The sequence below is a fragment of the Dendropsophus ebraccatus genome, chromosome 1 (assembly GCF_027789765.1).
Source record: "Dendropsophus ebraccatus isolate aDenEbr1 chromosome 1, aDenEbr1.pat, whole genome shotgun sequence".
Taxonomy (NCBI): domain Eukaryota; kingdom Metazoa; phylum Chordata; class Amphibia; order Anura; family Hylidae; genus Dendropsophus; species Dendropsophus ebraccatus.
In genome coordinates this window covers 202,359,916-202,380,553 of record NC_091454.1, presented here as the reverse complement: position 1 = coordinate 202,380,553, position 20,638 = coordinate 202,359,916, and the positions used below count along the sequence as shown (strand labels likewise).

Here is a 20,638-nt window from a genome sequence, read left to right as displayed (position 1 = left end):
AACAACCCGAGGTGATCTCTTTGTGGTTAGGAAAGCTGCGGGTTCAGGGGTTACAGAAGAACAATACATTGTACTTGCATTATATTAAAGGGGTTATCCAGCGCTACAAAAACATGCCCACTTTTTCCCCTCTCTTGTCTCCAGGTCAGGTGTGGTTTGCTATTAAGCTCCATTTACTTCAATGGAACTGAGTTTGAAACCCCACCCAATCTGGAGACAAGAGAGGGGGAAAAGTGGCCATGTTTTTGTAGTGCTGGATAACCCCTTTAAGCTCCATTTATTTCAATGGAACTTAGTTTGAAACCACCCAGTCTGGAGACAAGAGAGGGGGAAAGTGGCCATGTTTTTGGAGCGCTGGATAACCCCTTTAATCAGTTGGGTGCAGTACCATGTTGGACTGGCAGAGGGAGCTCTTTGCAGTTCACCTGTCTATGGGAATTGCACTGAAAGGTGTTGGTGCAGTGATCATCACTCTAACACAATAGTTTACAGAGCAATCTCTCAAGACAATGCCTTGTTCTCTTTCTCTGTAGGGGAAGTGAGAATTCTACCCCAACTGTTAATGCAAATAAAAACTAAAGAGCTAATAAGCAGCTTATCCGACTGTAGGCGCACACATGGCCTCTCATGTCATTACCATACAATAGGGCGGACTGTGCGCATCCACACTGAGCACACCGCTGTCTACCGAGTGGCAGGTAAACGCCATTCATAGCAGAGACCAGTCCTGCGGCCACCCAGCTGCCCACACATCCTTATGGGATCAGCTGTTTGTTCCCCCTCGAATCCACTCACCTTCTCCCCGATCGTTCTCCTTGTCAAACATCCTCATGTCATCCTCAGTCCATTGTATATGTCAGTATGAAGGTTGTGTATAGCAGATATGGAGGGGTACATATAGTATACTCTATATCAGACTTGCTAGGACTATAGGTATAGGGTTGAAACCACCCTCCAACTTGGGATCAATCAAAAGATTGCACAGAACTACTATCCTAGAGAAAAAGCACTGACACAGATTCCTTTGGGATGGACTGTAGACTATATTACATGTATTACAACCATGGGTATACCCTCCTCAAGGGTTAAATTGTGAGACCATCTCACCACCCTGATCCCGGGATTATGGGGAGGCCATGATGTACAGGAGCCGGTCCCCTCTAATCTTTATTCTAGGTACACTAACAGCTCGCCCTTACATTCATTTGGTCTTGGTATTAGTGGTGCATCCATTTCCATTGTCCGAGGAGACATTGTACAAGGTGACTACATCAGGCTGAATGTTGGTACTGTGAGCAGCCTGCATGGCCTAAACGCATTGCTATGGTCTGCAGCTTCTCCAGACTTCGGCCCAATTCGTCCGATTATCCTTCTGTGGACTAGAGACAATGATCAGCCGATGATCGTGTAATCGGCTGATTGTTTATTTAGGTTCAAACCTAAAATCATCGGGCACTGACCACGCATCGCTGTATGGAATAGCAATGTGAGGTGGGTGACCGGCGATTCCACAAGCACCATGCTTTACCTAAGCATGTTGCAGGTCTTCTCCTGCGCTCCTTCTTCCTCCCGGTCCCGCGTGCAGCAGAAGCTTCGGTGCGGCCTGTCTTAGCTGACAGACTGCTCAGCCAATCACTGTCTGGGATCACCGCGGCCAGTGATTGGTTGAGCGGTCTGTCAGCTCAGACAGGCCGCACCGAAGTTTCTGCTGCACGCGGAATCGGGAGGAAGAAGGAGCGCAGGAGAAGACCTGCAACATGCTTAGGTAAAGTATGGTGACAAGGGCTGCAAGGACATCGGTAACAATCTAGCAAATTGGCGCTCATTTACATCGGCTCCTATCGGCCCGTGGAATAGGACCCTAAGACCTTATTCCCGTAAAGTTGTCCGTAATTGCGGATCCATAATCACGGTTCAACTTACAGCACATTGATTTACATTGGGCTATTCACACAGTGTTAATTTTGATCTATAATCCATTCCATGGAAAAAAGACATGTCCGAGTGCGGATTGTGATTGCGGCACAGATTACCAATAGAAGTCTATGGGATCTGTATTTTATACTGATGTCCACAAAAAACACGGATCAAATCTGTGCAAACTAGTACTATTCACATTTTATGGAAATGGATGCAATTACGGAACCTTGCAATTACGGAACCTTGCGGGAGGTTTTGCGGCCCAGAAAAATCACAGAACGTGTGAATGAGGCCTAAGGCTGGGTTCACACTAACGTTTAACGGATCCGTTTTTGAATAGTTACTTTTACCATTTTTGTGTATGCTAATAAATAAAAAGAATTAAAAATGGATTACTTTTGATGTTTTTTTTCTTTTATAATAAAAGTCTGTGAGAAGAAAAAGATCCAAACAGCTGCACACAATTGCATTTTTTTTCACATTAAACTGATGTTAAATGGACTGCAAAAATGCAGTGTGAACTGAGTCTAACACAACTGTTAAAGGGGTTGTTCAGTAAAAAAAAAAAATCTTTTAAATCAACTGGTGCCAGAGATTTGTAATTTACATCTATTACAAAAAATCTTCCAGTACTTATCAGCTGCTATATGTCCTACAGGAAGTGATGTATTCTTTCCAGTCTGACAGTGCTCTCTGCTGCCACCTCTGTCCACGACAGGAAATGTTCAGAGCAGTAGCAAATCCCTATAGAAAACCTCTCCTGCTCGACTGGAAAGAATACACTTCTTCCTGCAGGACATACAGCAGCCGATAAGTACTGGATTTTTTTTTTATAGTAAGTTAATTACAAATCTCTGACACCTGTTGATTTGAAAGATTTTTTTTGGCTGAACACCCCCTTTAATAAACTCTTAATAAAATCATTGACACATCTATCAATCTTGTGACTTCCATAATTCCACAACTTTTCTTTCTTGGTTTTGCAGTTTCAGTGTTGAGAACGATAGTCTGTCTCATGTATGCTAGAAAATATAGCACTGCAGCATATGTACCACTGATTTAGAGGTATAGTATAATAACGGGGGGAGTATACATGAGAAGTGTGTGTATACACACATACATATATACATATATATATATATATATATATATATATACACACACATGCCTCCCAACCGTCCCGGATCAAGCGGGACAGTCCCGATTTCGGGGTCCTGTCCCGGAACGGCCCCCGTGTGTCCCGCTTTCCAAAACATACTTGTCCCTTTAACCGCGAGCGCTCCTGATGTAGCGCTCGCAGATGCTGGGCTGTGCACAGCTCCCTCTAGTGGCCGGAAGCTGCATTCTGCCTCCGGTCACTAGAGGTCTCTCTCATCCCCTGCGTTCCGGCGCGGAGCAGAGGAGTGATGTCTGCCCAGAGCCGAGATGGAAGGAGACGCTGGAGGGCTGAAGCATAGAACTGCAGTGAGTATGTGCTTAACGAGGGATGGTGGGGGAGGCTAGCTGACAGGAAGGGTGTTCATCATGGGAGTGCTGGGGGAGGGGGGTCTTCATCACTCTGCTGTCTGTACTATGCATCCCGACTGGGGTCGGAGGGGGGGGGGGTCGGTGCAGTCAGACAGCAGAGTGATCAGCAGTGTATCAGGCCCAGATTACCAGTGGGGGGGGGGGGGGGTCACTGACTGACACTGAAGGCCATCTGACACTCAGCAGCTGCGGCCTTCAGTATCACTCAGTGGCCACTGACAGGTCACATGCTCACAGCCCCCGAAGCACTTATCTCCGGCCCCGCGGCACTGGCATTCATCTTCTCCCCTGCTTATCTTCTCCACGCTGCTGATGATGTCACATGTCGGGGACAGACAGGAGTGAGGAGAGTGCAGGGGCCACGGGACTGGAGATAGAAGCTGCGGGGGCTGGGAGCTGTGTGTGGGGCTGTGCCACTACTGCTGAGCTTCTGCTGGAGAAAGCCTCTGTTGTGCAGCCATGTGAGTATGCTTTTTTTTATTTTTCTGGTACACAGGGGGGCTTTACTTAGATAGATAAACTATCTTTTATCTATCTATCTTCTATCTATCTATCTATGCAAAAAAGGGGTCCGTGGAGCCTCAGTTACGAGTCTCAAAACACGGGAATAGCCAGATATCCCTCTCTCCAGAGAAGGAAGCCCATTGCCAAGGGGTGCCTCCTAGTGGGGAGAGCACCAAACCACCCTGATACGTAGTCCCTCAGGTCCTCACTCTGTTGCGAGCTTTGGGACCTAAACAGGGAAACACCAGGGTGGCCCCTGTAAGTCAAAGTCTAACTCTGTGGCGAGTATAACGACATAAGAAAAGGGTTACCAAGGCTAGGCATCCATCCACAGACTGCAGTTTCCGGGTATTTGCCCCTCGTCAGTGTGGAGCAGGATTCTGGCTACTGGGGCAATGATAAATAAACCAACAAAAAAACAACAATCACCGAACTCAGGGAGAAAAGTGAAAAATTCCAATGGAGTACTCATTTATGAGTCTCCATTGATTGTCCCATACAAAATTTAAATATGCAAAAAAAAGGGTCCGTGGAGCCTCAGTTACAAGTCTCAAAACACGGGAATAGCCAGATATCCCTCTCTCCAGAGAAGGAAGCCCATTGCCAAGGGGTGCCTCCTAGTGGGGAGAGCACCAAACCACCCTGATACGTAGTCCCTCAGGTCCTCACTCTGTTGCGAGCTTTGGGACCTAAACACCTATCTATCTCCTATCTATCTCCTATCTATCTATCTATCTATCTATCTCCTATTTATCTAGGAGATAGATGATAGATAGATAATAGATAGATAGACAGGAGAAACACAGATAAATAGATAGATAGATGGATAGATAGATGGATAGACAGGAGATAGATAGATAGATAGATAGATAGATAGATAGATAGATAGGAGATAGATAGATAGAGAGATAGATAGATAGATAGATAGGAGATAGATAGATAGGAGATAGATAGATAAATAGGAGATAGATAATAGATAGATAGATAGATAGATAGATAGATAGATATCTTGACCAGAGATAGATGTCTATACCATACGGATACTTCACGGCACTCAAGTTCTATGTTGCAAAAGAAGTGTTTATTTCATCAACATGCAAAGCAATAACAAATAGTGCAGCACAGCAAACAGTCACAAACGCGATGTTTCAGCGAGTCAATCACCATCTTGAAGCGTGAAAATGGCGATCGACTCGCCGAAACGCTGCTTTTATGACTTATTTAGGGGCGTGTCTTTGGGTGGGGTTAAGGGCGTGTCCATGTCCCTCTTTCCTCCCAGCCAAAGTTGGGAGGTATGTATGTATATATATATATATATATATATATATATATATCCCCATCACTGGAGCCAAGGACATGGGAGAGTGAGCACGTTCTGTATCGCCATGCTCTATGCATCCATTGCGGCAGCACATTACACCCTGCTATTCTATGAGCTGGCCGGTGACAATGCTCTTGTCCATTCATTGGTGTGACTGAGGCATGAGGCCCATTGTGAGGATACATTCAGGACTATGAATCCTCCTGCCAGTAGTATCTGTGATTCATGGCTCTATTATAGCCGTCCACACCCTGTCATTTCCTTAATTTCTAGGGACAGTCCCAGGTGTGAGAGATTGTTCCCATGGAATTCTCGGTCCCTGGGGTTGTTCCCTTGTAATATAGTAAATGACTATTAGCTCTAAATGCTTCCACCTGTTCTGCTTTATGGCTGAGATCCTTACAGAGCTGGGCTTTCCCTCACCCGGGGCAAAGACTGGGGGTACTTTCATATACACTGGAAACACTGGGGAATTTCCATGGTGAAGATAAACAGCAGCACCAAATTGTATGAACTTTGGTCCAGGTTGGTTGAAGTTTTGTATCTATAGGATTTCAGTGTGAAAAATGGTAATTTATGAAGGGATCAGCAGTAGACTGACATTTAAAGAGGACCTGTCACCCGAGGTGACGGAGTGACAGGCTCCCGACCCCCCTATACTCACGTGATCCCGCTTCTAGAGATGGTCGGGTCACGGAGATATCGGCGCCTGAAGCCCGGCATGCGCTCCTCAGATGAGTCCAACACTCAGAGAATGACAGGACAGTCCAGCGCTCCGTCATTCACTATGAGCATTGGACTCATCTGAGGAGCGCACGCCGGGCTGCAGTGGCTGAGATCTCCGTGACCCGACCATCTCCAGAAGCGGGACCCGGCGGGATTAGGTGAGTACAGGGGGCTCTAACGGGGGATCGGGAGCCTGTCACCCCAGCACAGGGGTGACAGGTTCCCTTTAAAGGGGTTCTCCAGGTTTAGAAAAACATAATTAATTACTTTCCTTCAGAAACAGCGCCACCCCTGTCCTTAGGTTTTCTGTGGTATTACAGCTCAGCTCAATCCTTTATGGTACTAAACTGCAATTCCGCACCCAAACAGGAGGTGGTTTCAGGACCAAGCAAAGGATTTGGTGACCAGAGCTCCAACTGTTGTGTGTGTGTACATACATATATATACAGTGGTGCCTTGGATTACGAGCATAATTCGTTCCGGGACCGTGCTTGTAATCCAAATCCACTCTTATACCAAAGCAAATTTTCCCATAAGAAATCATTGAAATGTAGACAATTGGTTCCACACCCCAAAAATCATTTTATAGTCATTATAGCAGCAGTGTGTATAGCTGAGTGTGAGTGCAAGCACATTATAGCAGGAATGGAGAGGATGGGAAACACAAGGACTGATAGAGACTGCAGGGAGCATGAAGGAATGAGCAGGGCAGATGTGGCACAGTATAGCAGCACTCTCTGTCCGGGGAGAGAGGCGTTAAAGCTATAAAGAGATTACCTCCACAGTCCTGTCCCCTGATGCAAGCCCCAGCCTGAAGTGGATCTGCTATAAATTGGAAGGTGAGAGAGACTTTCTGGGTCAGAGTACTGTGCTGCAGACCCTCTTCTTGCAAAACGCTCTTAAACCAAGGTACCACTGTGTGTGTGTATATATATATATATATATATATATATATATATATATATATATATATATATATATATATATATATATATATTATAATGTACACACACACTAAAAATGTTAAGCACATACTAAATTTTTATGTACACTTTTTCCCTTTTTATTGCTAAAGATAAAGCAGAAGATTTATCAAACATGGTGTAAAGTACAACTGGCTCAGTTACCCCTACCAACCAATCAGATTCCACTTTTCATTCTTCACAGATTCCTTGGAAAATGAAAAGTGGAATCATATTGGTTGTTAGGGGCAACTGAGCCAGTTTCAGTTTAAACCCTTTTGATAACACCTAACCCCCCCCCCGCCAAAAAAAAAAAAAAAAAAAAAGCTTTAGGGTGCGTTCACACCTACAGGATCTGCAGCAGATTTGATGCTGTGTTCAGTTATTCAAATGAAATCTGCTGCAGAAAATCAGCTGCAGATCCTGTAGGTGTGAAAGCACCATTAGGCTATGTGCACACTGAGCAATTCTCGAGGAATTGTAGCTGAAAGTTTTCAGGCAGAATTCAAGCAGAATTTAAGCCCCCCATTGACTACTATAGGATTCCTCTAGTAGATCTACAGCAGAAAATTCTGCTCGGAAATTCTGCAGTGTGAACAACAGAGCAGAAAACCCATTGAACACAATGGGACTTTGCTCTGCACATTTTTTACGGGAGGAATTTCAAGCTGAATTTTTAGCTGAATTTCAAGCTGAATTCCTCGCCTTTTCCTCAGTGTGCACATACCCTTAAAGAGGAATATCCAGGCTAAGAAAAGAGGAACCTTTCACTGTCAGTGCGAAGTCCATTCTTGGTATGGGACCTCATGTATTATAGATATGCTTAGGTTTCTAGTAATCCATAGACGTTAGTGATAACTTGGGGGGGGGGGGGGGGGGGGGTGTAACTTGAGAAGCTTGTAACGTTTAGCTGTTTGCTCTAGAATTTGCTCTAAATTGGATATAAATATATACAATGGTGGGAAAGACTCCAAAGATCAAAGGCAGGATATTCACTATTATATGTGTAGATTATTCCCAGCTACATGGAGGCACGTCAGCCAATAGTGCCACAGACGTCAATGTTGTACTGTACTGGCACCACAGAGGGAGCTGTATACCTGGCAGCAGATATAAGGCTACAACAGGTATCATTGCCAGTTGACACCAGGTTGGTTATATCATCACTGACACTTAAAGGGTTACTTGGGGGGGGGGGGGGGGGGGGGGAATGGGATTTGCGTGGTTGGGGATTTATTTATTTATTTTTTCAGATCAAGTGGTGTCAGAAAGTTATACAGATTTGGAAATTACTTCTATTTAAAAATCTCAAGTCTTACAATACTTAGCTGCTTTATGTCCTGCAGGAAGTGGTGTATCCTTTCCAGTCTGACAGTGCTCTCTGCTGCCACCTCTGTCCATATCCAGAACTGTCCAGAGCAGTAGAGATTTTCTATGGGGGTTTGCTACTGCTCTGGACAGTTCCTGACATGGACAGAGGTGGCAGCAGAGAGCACCGTGTCAGACTGGAGAGAATACACCACTTCCTGCAGGGCATATATCAGCTGATAAGTACTGGAAGACTTTAGATTTTTAAATAGAAGTAAATTACAAATCTATTCTTACACCAGATGATTTGAAAGGGGAAAAAAACACACACACACACACACACACACACCATGAGTACCCCTTTAAAGGGGTTGTCCACCATTAAAATTTATCTTTATCAACAGAATAGGGCATAAGTGTATGATAGGGCATAAGTGTATGATCGAGAACAGAGTCCCAAGTCTTACATAAGAGCACAGGAACACCACACCTCTTAATTTATAGTCTATATTACTGGTGTCATACTCAGGCCATCCAGCTGTTACAAAACTACAATTCCCATCATGCCCGGACAGCCATGATGGCTGTCCAGGCATGATGGGAATTGTAGTTTTGCAACAGCTGTAGGGCCGCCTGAGTATGACACCACTGCTCTATATGAATAGAGTGTCACACACAGTCATACACTTATCTCCTACAGCACTATAGTCAGCAATAAATAACTACACTTTGCATCAGTAACATATCATTACTTTATTTCTATATAAAATAAGAAACCAATGGGCATAAAAATAAGGCAAATCTTCATTCCAATAATACATATCTATAACTTAAAGAAATATATTTTTTTCCTTTATGTACATATATTTACTGTGCCTCTCTACATAATGATACAGATGATAACCCCCCTGAGTCCTCTGGATATATACCTCCATAATGAGATGTATAGGAGCATTATCATAGACTTGTACAGTGCAGAGTATGACTATGGGCATGGAGGTCCTTTCCTCAGCTACGACACTTAGTGCCAATGTTAATCTTCCCAGATACTGGTGCGTTTCTTGCGGACTCACTGGTGGTGAATCCTTCTTTTACAGTGCATTGGAGTTAATCAGTCCATACAGAAAACTCAATGAAACAGTCGGCCATGGTCGCGGGGTCTGATGACCAGCCCGGGCAGGAATAATCTTCTTGGGTGTTGAGAGTTTCCCTCTAGCAATGTTTGTGTCCTGTGGAAGATGACAGTATTAGATATGTAAACCTGACACCATCTAGTGCACGTTTTTATGGTTTTGTATGGGTTACAGATTGGCGTAACTCGAGAATGCTCGATCGTTCAGTATTTGAGTCCCGGTGGCTGGAGTTGGATGCAGCCCTAGGGAGTACCAGGAAACATAGATACAGCCATAGCCAATATCCATGTTTTCCGGCACTCCCTAGGGTTGCATCCAACTTCTTCTGCCCCCGGTTTTCAAATTCTGAAAGATTGAGCATGCTGGAGTATGGTTATGGTCTATTACCGTACCTGCAATTGTTGCGCCGTTCTGCCGTCTTGCTGCTCCCATTATTTGGTCCTGCACCTTTCCCTGCAATCCGAGATATCATTTCCTTCACTCTGTGCCACTGAGTTGTTTCAGGCTAAGGGAACAAGAAAGTTAAGTGTTATATACAGCTATATTACGTATACCTATTGTAAGAACATAAGCCGTACACAACAACCATTCCCTACATCTGTTTTTATTCTTCACCTACCCAAGCAATAGTAATGATCATAATTTTTGGACTGGCCAAATATTTGTGTTTGGTAGTTTGGGCCTTGGACAACCATGATGTTCTTAATTAGAGCCAAGTACTAATGGTGCAAAACATACAACTGGGAAAGGACAACTGTAGGGACAATTCTCTTATTTCATTGATCAGATTGTGTATTTCAATAGTACAAATGTCACAAAACACTGGTTTTATGGACAGAGTCTGTGTGTCTTGTCAGCCAAGACTCCCAGTTTTTCTTCAGGTGTCACACGGCCACAAAGTTATATAAAAAAAATCACTGAAAAAAAAAATCCACAACTCCCAAAGAGTCACTCTCCAACACCAAGTCAAGGAAAAAGACCCTGTGGAGGAAACCTCGAGGGAAGCACGGCTGGAGAGTTACCCCTTCCCTGTGCTAAGGCTCCCAGTTTTACATAGATTATACTGCTATTCTGAACCAGTGATAATATGCTCTACAACATTGGTTTGCAAACTAAGACTCTTCCAGTTGTTTCTACCAGCATGTCCGACCAACCCTAGACTGCCTTATGATGGGAGTTGTAGCTTCATAACTAATGCAGAACCAAAGGTTGGAAACCAGTTTTCTAGAACATCCAAATCGGTCATTCAAAATTAAAACGAACAGCAATAATGAAGCTCCATCTGAGGTAACCCCCCCTCCTACAGACTGTCTGCCTCTTCTATAGGTACTACTTACTTTATAGTTTCTCCTTGGTTTCACTCCCGCTCCTTCTTGCAGGTTTGGTACACTCACGTATTGGGGGTCCATTTTTTCTGATTTTTTTAACCCATTTTCTTTAAAGACAACACACAATTAGCATTCCATCAACTTATAGGAAAAATGTTGTCATCAGATTGGATTGAGGCCTCCATGCCTAGTGGGGCTATACACTTACCGGTGGGTCTGGCTACGCTCAGCAGCACCCCAGCGTGAGAACTCGATCTCTTCCTATAGTGTGTTGGTTGCCAGATCTTCTCAATGGGTTTGGGGTTATCGGTCAGGTCATTCGCTGAATCCCTAGAGGCTTGAGAGGCGCCACATACACAGGAATCTAGAAAAAGCACCTGTACAAGGAAATAGATCACAATTGAGCATTGCCATCAATCACCTTGAGTATGAGAGAGTAAGGTTAAGATGTCATTCTGAGAACTTTAAAGGTATTTTTAACCTTTCTAAATGAACACGAACAGCCTAGAAATGACAGCTACTTGTCACATTGCCTAGGGAGAGAGTTATTTATGAGGAGCAATATAACATCTCCCTGTCCCTATGGTGAGTGTCACGCACAGTCGTATGTGTACGTTATGTTACTCACCTGATTCTGCAGCCTTTCTTCTTCCTTTTTGTGCAGCTTTCCTTCAGCTTCTCTCTTCTCTTGTTGAAGCCTTTGATTCTTCTGCTGCAGCTCTGCTATTTGCTCTAACATCTGACATAGGCTTTCCAGGTAGCGGAGACCATCCCCGGGGAGGACCAGTGGGTCCTGTTCCTAAGAAAGAAAGATAAAGTAAGAGCGATGAGTATCCTAAATTGTTGTCTGTATGTTCTTTCCATGTTTGCATTGGCCTCTTCCATCACTAACAACAACATGATGAGTAGCATTACATATAATAGGGTTACTAAAATAAACAGACTCTCGAATCACAAAGAAAAACACCCTGTAGAGGAAACCTTGAGGGAGCCAAGGCTGGAGAATTGCCTCTCCTCTGGGCAAAGTTTCCCAGTTACAGTATACCATTCTTCTGGAACATTGAGAATATGCTCTAGAATACAGGTGTCAAACTCAGTCTCTAAGCTGTTGCAAAACTACAATTCCCATCATGCATGGACAGCCAAAGCTTACCTTTGCTCAGGCATCATGGTAATTGTAGTTTTGCAGCAGCTGGAGGACCTGCGATTGACACCTTTGTTGCAGAGCATTTTCTCAATATTCCAGAAGGATGCTATACTGTATCTAAAACATGATGGGAAATGTAGTTTTGTAACAGCAAGAGGGCCCGAAATTGACACCCCGGCTCTAGAACATATGACTAGCATTACATATATATTATGTATAATAGGGATACATTGTAAACTGCTTTGGTTTATGTCAATATAGACCTGTTAACTAAAGAATTAAATCAACATATACTGTATGTCTTCTTGCATGTTCTTCAACATCACATACCTTATTCTCCTGACTTTGACGTGTTGGACTTTTTGCCTGGTAAGATATATTATCCCCTCTCCATTGCTCTTTCAATGATCCAACATACTGCCGGTTATACCTTGGGACCCTGTTCTGAGCAGGCTCTCTGTACATACTCCGCTGCCTCCTGCTCCTCAGGATGGCCTGCTCCAGTTTATGCGGCACACCCGACATGTCCCTCTCCCGATGCTGGGTGAACAAACATTTCATTGTCTCCGTATCCTTTTCTGCATGCATCTTAAAGCTCCCAGATGATTTTTCCAATATGACCGTCTCCTCTGAGGAGCCTTGGTTTTCAGTAACAGTGCTTATAGGGTCCTCAGAGGTGGGATTATCCAGACTCTCAGAGTACTCAGGGGTGGAGCTTTCCAGACTGTCAGATTCATCAGGATTGTAGCTACTCTCAGATCCAAAAGGAGAAGGTGGTGGTAACTCCACCCCAGAATCTTCAGACTCCGATTTCTCAAAGCGTTTACGTATAATTATACATCCTCTGCTCCCTCCATGGTTAGTCGTAGACTGAACGTAATGTGAAACCGCTGGACCATTACACGGCGAGGTAGAATCCATCAGGCGCCGGTATACAGCAGTGCTTCCAAGCAGTACGCAGCCCTCCGAATGATCTACAAGCATATAAACCATACGTTACATATACTGTACAAGTATTCCGAATGACTTATAGACACGTTACTCTAAGCTATTGCTAAATGGTAATTTGCATAGTACTTATGTGACGTATTAGCATTTACATTGAGTATGAGCATTGCTGGAAAGAGTCATCCGCAATGGAGTTATGACATGATACATTCCTATGACGAGTGACAATTCAATTCTTACGAGTCTATGTATAGAGAAGGACAAAGTGATATCACTTTCACACAATGATCACAGACAATGCACTGAAAGTATTCTAGCTGTATCGTAATATCACATAATACACCTGCTGCAGTGACCTACCTGGCAGCGGACGGGTGCGGGGTCAGACTGAGCTCTACGACAGGTCTATCCAGGTATTAGTGGCATTCCATGATCTACACCCTTGGATGTGCCGAACTGAAACTGAGCCGTCCTAGCCCAGTCCATGTCATACCTGCCCGGCCTCACCTGTCCTCGCTCCTCCCAGCTCCCTCAGTTCCTTATATGGCTGCCTATTGCGAGTCAGATTCCTGCCATAGCGCACACACACTGACACTATCCAGAGCCGCCGCCACCACCGCTGCTGGGATATGGGAATGCAGCACAACCGGCACAACTACATTCCACTTCTCATCTGATAGGAACAGGTCAAAAGATTGACAATACACACAATGGAGCGCATGCTGGGCTATACACAAGACGACGTGCTCACCTAGGACCGTCTGATCATAGTCTCTCAATACTGATGTAGCAGAGCTGAATGTGTTATTTGACCTATAATTTATTATAATCTATTCTGATTGTTCATGAAACTACGTTGGTGGCTACTGCGTGTGGTCAGTGGCCGAGTGCAGCCATCGATCATCACGTTCGGGCATGGTAGCTGGGGTTATCCAAGATTAGAAAAGCATGGCTGCTTTCTTCCGGAAAAAGCGCAACACTTGTCTTCTGGTTATATGTGGTAATAGAGATTGAATTTGATGGATTGGAGCTGCAATACCGCACACAAACTGAGAACAAGAGTGGCGCTGTTTCTATGGGGGCGGGGGGAAACTTATGTTTTTCCAAACCTGGACAACTCCTTTAAGACGTACCCTGCTTATTTGACCACCTCAAACCCACATATCATCATTGTTCCCATTTGTGTTAAAGATGGTGTAATACCACGTACAACCAGTGGACCAGTGTGGCGCTGTTTTGGGTATTCCACTCCATTACAGCAGTGTTTTCCAACCCGTGGCCCTCCATCTGCTGCAAATCTACAACTCCCACCATGCCCTGACAGCCTTCGGCTGTCAGGGCATGATGGGAGTTGTAGTTTTGCAGCGGATGGAGGGACACAGTTTGGGAAAATCTTCTCTATAACATATTATAAAAGGAACACAGTGAACTTGTTTCTGCCCCCTTTATCAGACACCCACATAGTTCTGCTTCATCAACCAAGAAGTTCTTTATGGAATTTATCAGATTACAGCAAGCCGCATACCAGAGGCATGACTCCCGTAACAGGATGTGACCGACATATTTGTTCTAATGGGGACACAACTATTCGGACTGTGTGCTCCGGATCGATATAGGGTTACTGAACTATTGATTGGTGACCCGATTTAAAGAGGTACTCCAGCAAAAGTGTTCAGAAAGTTGTTATTTACTTCTATTCAAAAATCTCAAGTCTTCCAGTACTTGTCAGCTGCTGTATGTCCTGCAAGAAGTGGTATATTCTCTCCAGTCTTACACAGTGCTCTCTGCTGCCAGCCCTGTCTATGGGTGCCTTCACACATACCGTATTGCTGCGTATTTATCGTTGCTAGTTTCTCGCACATAAATCCACAGTGATACTGATTGCTATAAAGTCAATGTACGTGTATTCTCGCTGCGTTTTGGTGCCATTTTGATGTGTGTTTGGTGCGATTTTTACATGCGAGTTTTGATTTTCACAGGAGATTTTAACACCACAAAAGACGCAGCTACTTTCGTGCGATAAATACGCAGCGATACAGTATGTGTGAAGGCACCCTATGTCAGAAACTTTCTAGAGTAGGAGAGGTTTTCTATGGTAATTTGCTACTGCTCTGGACAGAGGTGGCAGCAGAGAGCAGGAAAGAATACACTACTTCCTGCAAGACATACAGCAGCTGATATGTACTGGAAGACTGGAGATTTTTAGTGAAAATTTCAATTTTGTATAACTTTCTGAAACTAATTGATTTGAAAAAAAAAAAGGTCACCGAAAAAGGACCTTTTCACCCTTTAAAAAAAAGGACCAGTCTAACTAAAATAGATATTACTTTATGACTGCAATAAAGAGATCTGAAATAATTACAGCGATTGCTAGATTTTCTATGAGGTAGTTTCACTAAAAAAAAAAAAAAAAAAAAAAAAAAAAAAAACACGTTTTCTGGAAATTGCTTATGTTACTAGGACAGACCCTTTAAAACTTAGAAAAACCAAGTGCCCGCTCTGACTACTAGAGGGTGTACTCTGTATGCGAAATGGACACCCTATCGGTGTAACCAAAGTAGTATGGTTATCAACCACAGTTGCGCTGGTCAATTTGTCCCATATTGGGAAAGTGGTTGTTAAGGTTGTGTTCACACACATCGTAGTACTGTTGCAGTACTGCAGTGGTCTCACCGAATAGACACAGTACCGCAATGTGTGAACACAACCTAAAGGACCAATGCATAATGGGGTAGATTTATCAAACATGGCGTAAAGTGAAACCGGCTCAGTTGCCCCTAGCAACCAATCAGATTCCATCTTTTATTTTCCAAAGAGTCTGTGAGGAATGAAAGGTGGAATCAGATTGGTTGCTAGGGGCGACTGAGCCAGTTTCACATTACACCATGTTTGATCAATATCCCGCCAATATCTGCGATAAACAGCAGATGGATGAGGGTCTGGTCACATGTTCAGGTTTTTAATTGTAGTTATTAAATGCAAAATCTGGAATGGAATTGGAGAGGCCGCCTCAGTCTTTACTTTATTTGTGTCCCCCATTTATGATCTGTTCCCGGCTTTGTATTTAATAATTGCTATTAAAAACCTGAATGTGTGTGAACACAGTCGTAGTGGTTTTGACTGATGGGACCACTTTGCATGGGTGGTATCAGTAACAGGAGTACGAGCACTTTAGTAATGGCAGACGGCTATGAGGTATAGACGTCTATGATAAGTGCGGGTGCCTGGTATTGGTCTATAGCACAGCCTTGTGTAATGGAAGGGCAGGACTATGTATTGTATATCATTATCCGCCCGTCTCAGTCATTACATCTTCTTGGAAATCTGATGGAGACAAATCTGTCTCCTGTCTCATCCTCCTGCCCTTTTTCTCTATATACCACTTCACACTTGTCACTCCCTTCAGTATCCAGCCACCGGCCCCTCCAGCACACCCGTCTCCAGCCGGCGCTGGTGGGCTCTGAGGCCGGCTACAAAGCACATGTCTGCCTCTCCTGTTATAATGCAAATCTGGAGTTTCCAGTTCTAGACAGAAAAAAAAAAAAAAAAAAAAGACAAGGTACCTAATGCCAGACGTAAAGGGCTACTACCCTGACAGCCGGCTGTGCCCACAAGCTTAGCATAGATGTCCCATCTAGATATAGTCACTTTATGATGTGCATAGGGCTATGGATCATGTTGTGAGTTTACCAACCAATGACTCTAGCTCAGGAATGGGGAACCTTTGGCCCTCCAGCTGTGTCAAAACTACAATTCCCATCCTGCCCGGACAGCCGAAGCTAAAGCTTCGGCTGTCCGGGCAGGATGGGAATTGTAGTTTTGCAACAGCTGGAGGGCCGAAGGTTCCCCATCCCTGAGCTAGCTGCTAGCCCCGAGTCTTCGCTAGACTATCACTTTCCAACTGTTGCAAAACTACAGGCACAAACTGGTGGGACCAGCTAACCATATAATGTCCAAAGAAAGAGGTTTGATTTCAGTCTGCCGGATCCTTTTGTTCTTGGGGACATAAGTCTTTATCTAAAGGCAGTGCTTCTCAAACTCTGAGGCACCCCCTAGTTGTTTGTGAGGCAGTTTTCAAGTGAAAACTGCCCCCCAATTGAGGAGATTGCTCAGCTGAGCGTGTATATGGGGATTGGAAGTGACAGCTGTTGACTGAGTGAGTAATCCAAAATCTATAGACACCTTAAAAGCCCCCAGAAACCCACAGTCCATTGCCAAGTCCCAGCCATCATCTTCCTTTCTTTCCCACCTATGACACTATACCAGCTGCCCTCATTCACAAGGCCACGGAGGATCCAGTGTTGTCACCCACCTGCCATGTCCTCTGTTGCTAAGCACCAGAGTGAACATATTTGATTGGTGGATAAAGACAGCTGGCCCCTATAAGCAAAACACCCTACAGCTCCTAGTATATGGCTCATAGCTAGAGATGAGCGAACCGGGTTCGAGTCGATCCGGACCCGAACGTTCGGCATTTGATTAGCTGGGGCTGCTGAACTTGGATAAAGCTCTAAGGTTGTCTGGAAAACATGGATACAGCCAATGACTATATCCATGATTTCCACATAGCCTTAGGGCTTTATCCAAGTTCAGCAGCCACAGCTAATCAAATGCCGAAGGTTCGGGTTCGGATGGACTCGAGCATGCTCCAGGTTCGCTCATCTCTACTCATAGCTCATTTTTAAAGGGGTACTCCAGGGGGGGCACTTTTTCGCTGGGACCGGGGACGAGGTGGCTGAGGGAAAAGACATCCACTCACCTCCCCGGTTCCAGCATCACAGCGCTCCGGTGCCCGGTTCCCGGCCACTTGACGTCTCAGGTCCGCTCAGCCAGCCAGTCAGTGAAGGAGGTGGGATCCGTTTCAAGTCTGCTCAGATCCCGCCTCCTTTACTGACTGGCTGAGAGGACCTGAGACGTCACGTCTTGTGCCCGCGTCAGACACCAGGAAGCGGCCGGGAACCGCGCACCGGAGCGCCGTGATGCAGGACCCACCGCTGGAACTGGGTAGGTGAGTGGACGTCTTTTTCCTCAGCCACCTCGTCCCCAGTCCCAGCGAAAAAGTACCCCTTTAACTACTATTCCCAAAGTACAACATATACCCCGTTATATGACATGTCCCCCATCTAATTCCGCACTCCACGGGAACACTGTGGACAAAGCTGATAGACTGTGCTATGACGACTGGCCATAGGGGGCAGTACATGACCCATTCTGGCCTTCACTGGATATTGCCCGTCCTCTGCACTAGACATAACAGAGTGTATTAGCTTTATCCGAAGTGTTCCTTTAATTCAGCTATAGAGTTATATATAGCAATATGTGTAATATCACATCCTCTACTAACACAAGACGTGCTTAAAATGTTTCCCTGACAGCCGATCATTATCATGTCACCCGCACCGTATGATAATAATCAGCTGAGAATGTCCTATATAGGGGTAATGTGCTGTATTGCGGCATATATCTGTGTACGTATACCGTTCATACACGCCCGCTGCCATAAGACAAGAATGTGGGAAAGGGAAGCATTTACACGTCGCTGGTTTTTTCCCCAATTAAAGGGGTTATCCAGTGCTACAAAAACATGGCCACTTTCTTTCAGAGACAACACGACTCTTGTCTCCAGTTCAGGTGCGGTTTGCATTTAAGCTCCATTCACTTCAATGGAACTGAGCATCAAAAACCTGCCCAAGCTGGAGACAAGAGTGGGGCTGTCTCTGGAAGAAAGTGGCCATGTTTTTGTAGCGCTGGATAACCCCTTTAAGAACAGGGGTCCTCCAGGGAAGAAATAGAAAGAAAAACTAACCACACTGTCAGGAACTGGGTTATATGGAGACCTGTTACTGTATATACGTCTATACGGCAGCGTCTCCATACATAGGATGTAATGGTCTGCTTTTACCAAACATAGCATGTTACACAGTAAAAAAAAAGTTATGTAGAAACTGCACTATTAATTTCAATGGCAAGTGTTGAAAAAAAATAAAAAAGCCGAAATGTTTCCACATAAGCTTCCACTGAAACCAATAATATCTTTAAAAAAATCTGAATGAAAATCCACATAAGAATCCGCACCAAAATCCAGAGAGTGGATATAAGATCGGAGTTTTAGTGTAGACACAAACTCGTGTGGTGGGGCTGCAGTACCAGATACCTGTGAACAAGGGTGGCGCTGTTTTTTTGTTTTGTTTTTTACAAACATAAAAACAGACCTTATTTTGTAATCTTGGACAACCCCTTTAATTATTGATATCACATGAGAACAGATATTGACGACCGCTCATAGAGAAATCTGCCTAATTATGCCATAGTATAGGAGTCTAATATGAAATGATGATGGTCCTCGTGAGAAAGGCCTAAAAAATAACTCATTTTGGGGATGATTAAACAATGGCGTCTATGTTGTTCTCAATGAGACTCAGCTTAGCTGTGGTTTTCCTACCCACCCGTCAGCTTAGCATATAATGATATTCTGCTGTATCTCATTTACTGTCGGGAACAATTCCCAGTTTGTGCTCATTGTATAAAGGTCCACCATGCTCATTCAGCATTTCCCATATACAACAACATAGAACATACAATTCTTCAACCATGCATATTACCTCTACTATTTTATGCTGCTGGGACAAGATGTAGCAGAGCTGAGTTTGTCATTCAACCCTTTTAAGATCAGTTTGCAAGTTCAGCTCTGCTAACCCTTTAGGGTATAAACCCACACACCGTAGACGCAGCGTATTTACTGCTGCGATACGCACCAGATCTAAATAACTGAACACAGCATCAAATCTGCTGCATATACGGTGTGTGTTTGTACCCTCAGGGTACGTTCACACTTACCGGATCCGCAGCTGATTTTCTGCAGCAGATTTAATTTAAATAACTGAACACAGCATCAAATCTGCAGCGGATCCTATAGGTGTGAACGCACCCTTAAATTGGATTTTGGGTTCCCCTGGCTGAATATGGGGAACACTGTGTTAGGGATCCCTCATAACCAGTTACTATTAGCACAATAAAATGAATCCGCATTATAGAACGCCTCTACTTAAAGGGTCCCCCGACCCAATATAGGCTCAGCATATAATAAGTAAATAATTGTCTATGTAACAATTTAAAAAAAAAAAAAATATATATATTATATATAGTGCTCTTACCTTCATTGCATGGTGTCCCGAAGGTCAGCTTCTTATAGCGGCCCAGCATCTTGCTGGGAAGGATACCTCGGCTAGCTGGAGACCACTTGTGTGCTTGTCTGTGACAAGAGACTATCCCAGTAATGTGGGAGAGAGTGTGGGAGTGTGAGATAAAAGCCCCTGTGTGTGTGTCCATAGGAGGAGTCTGTCCCATCAGCTGGCTGGACATTGGGGGGGAGGCATGGGTGTTAAGTGGTTAATGAGGTCTTATTTCTTTGAGAAAAGTCTTTTGTCCTTCTTCACACCCTTAAGAAAAGAGTTAAACTGCCCAGTCCTATAGTAGGTGTTAAAGTGTCTGCTACTGTTCTCATAGACTGGGCCAGGAGAGCTGACACTTCACAGACACAAAACATTAACCCAGCAGGTCAGAGGTCTATGTGCAATAATTCTAAGATATTATGGGATCAGTCAGAACTTCTTAATAAAGTTGGCCATTGACAACACCCATGATTCTGCTGATCCTATTGTGTAAATACTACAAAAACATGGCCACTTTTCCCCCTCTCTAGTCTCCAGGTCAGGTGTGGTTTGCAATTAAGCTCCATTTACTTCAATGGAACTGAGTTTGAAACCTCACCCAATCTGGAGACAAGAGAGGGGGGAAAAGTGGCCATGTTTTTG

The 20,638-nt window shown here is 44.3% G+C and overlaps 1 protein-coding gene across 1 annotated transcript; it reads right to left on the bottom strand.

The window, feature by feature from the left end:
- Positions 1 to 9,002: 9,002 nt before the first annotated feature.
- On the bottom strand, positions 9,003 to 20,098 carry C1H8orf58 (chromosome 1 C8orf58 homolog). Its single transcript, XM_069964968.1, has 7 exons — positions 19,979 to 20,098; positions 12,207 to 12,850; positions 11,358 to 11,528; positions 10,938 to 11,106; positions 10,739 to 10,836; positions 9,794 to 9,906; positions 9,003 to 9,497 (listed from the first exon to the last, which is right to left on the bottom strand). The coding sequence occupies exons 1-7, from the start codon at positions 20,025 to 20,027 to the stop codon at positions 9,398 to 9,400; spliced, it is 1,344 nt and encodes a 447-aa protein (XP_069821069.1). The 5' UTR covers positions 20,028 to 20,098; the 3' UTR covers positions 9,003 to 9,397.
- Positions 20,099 to 20,638: the final 540 nt, after the last annotated feature.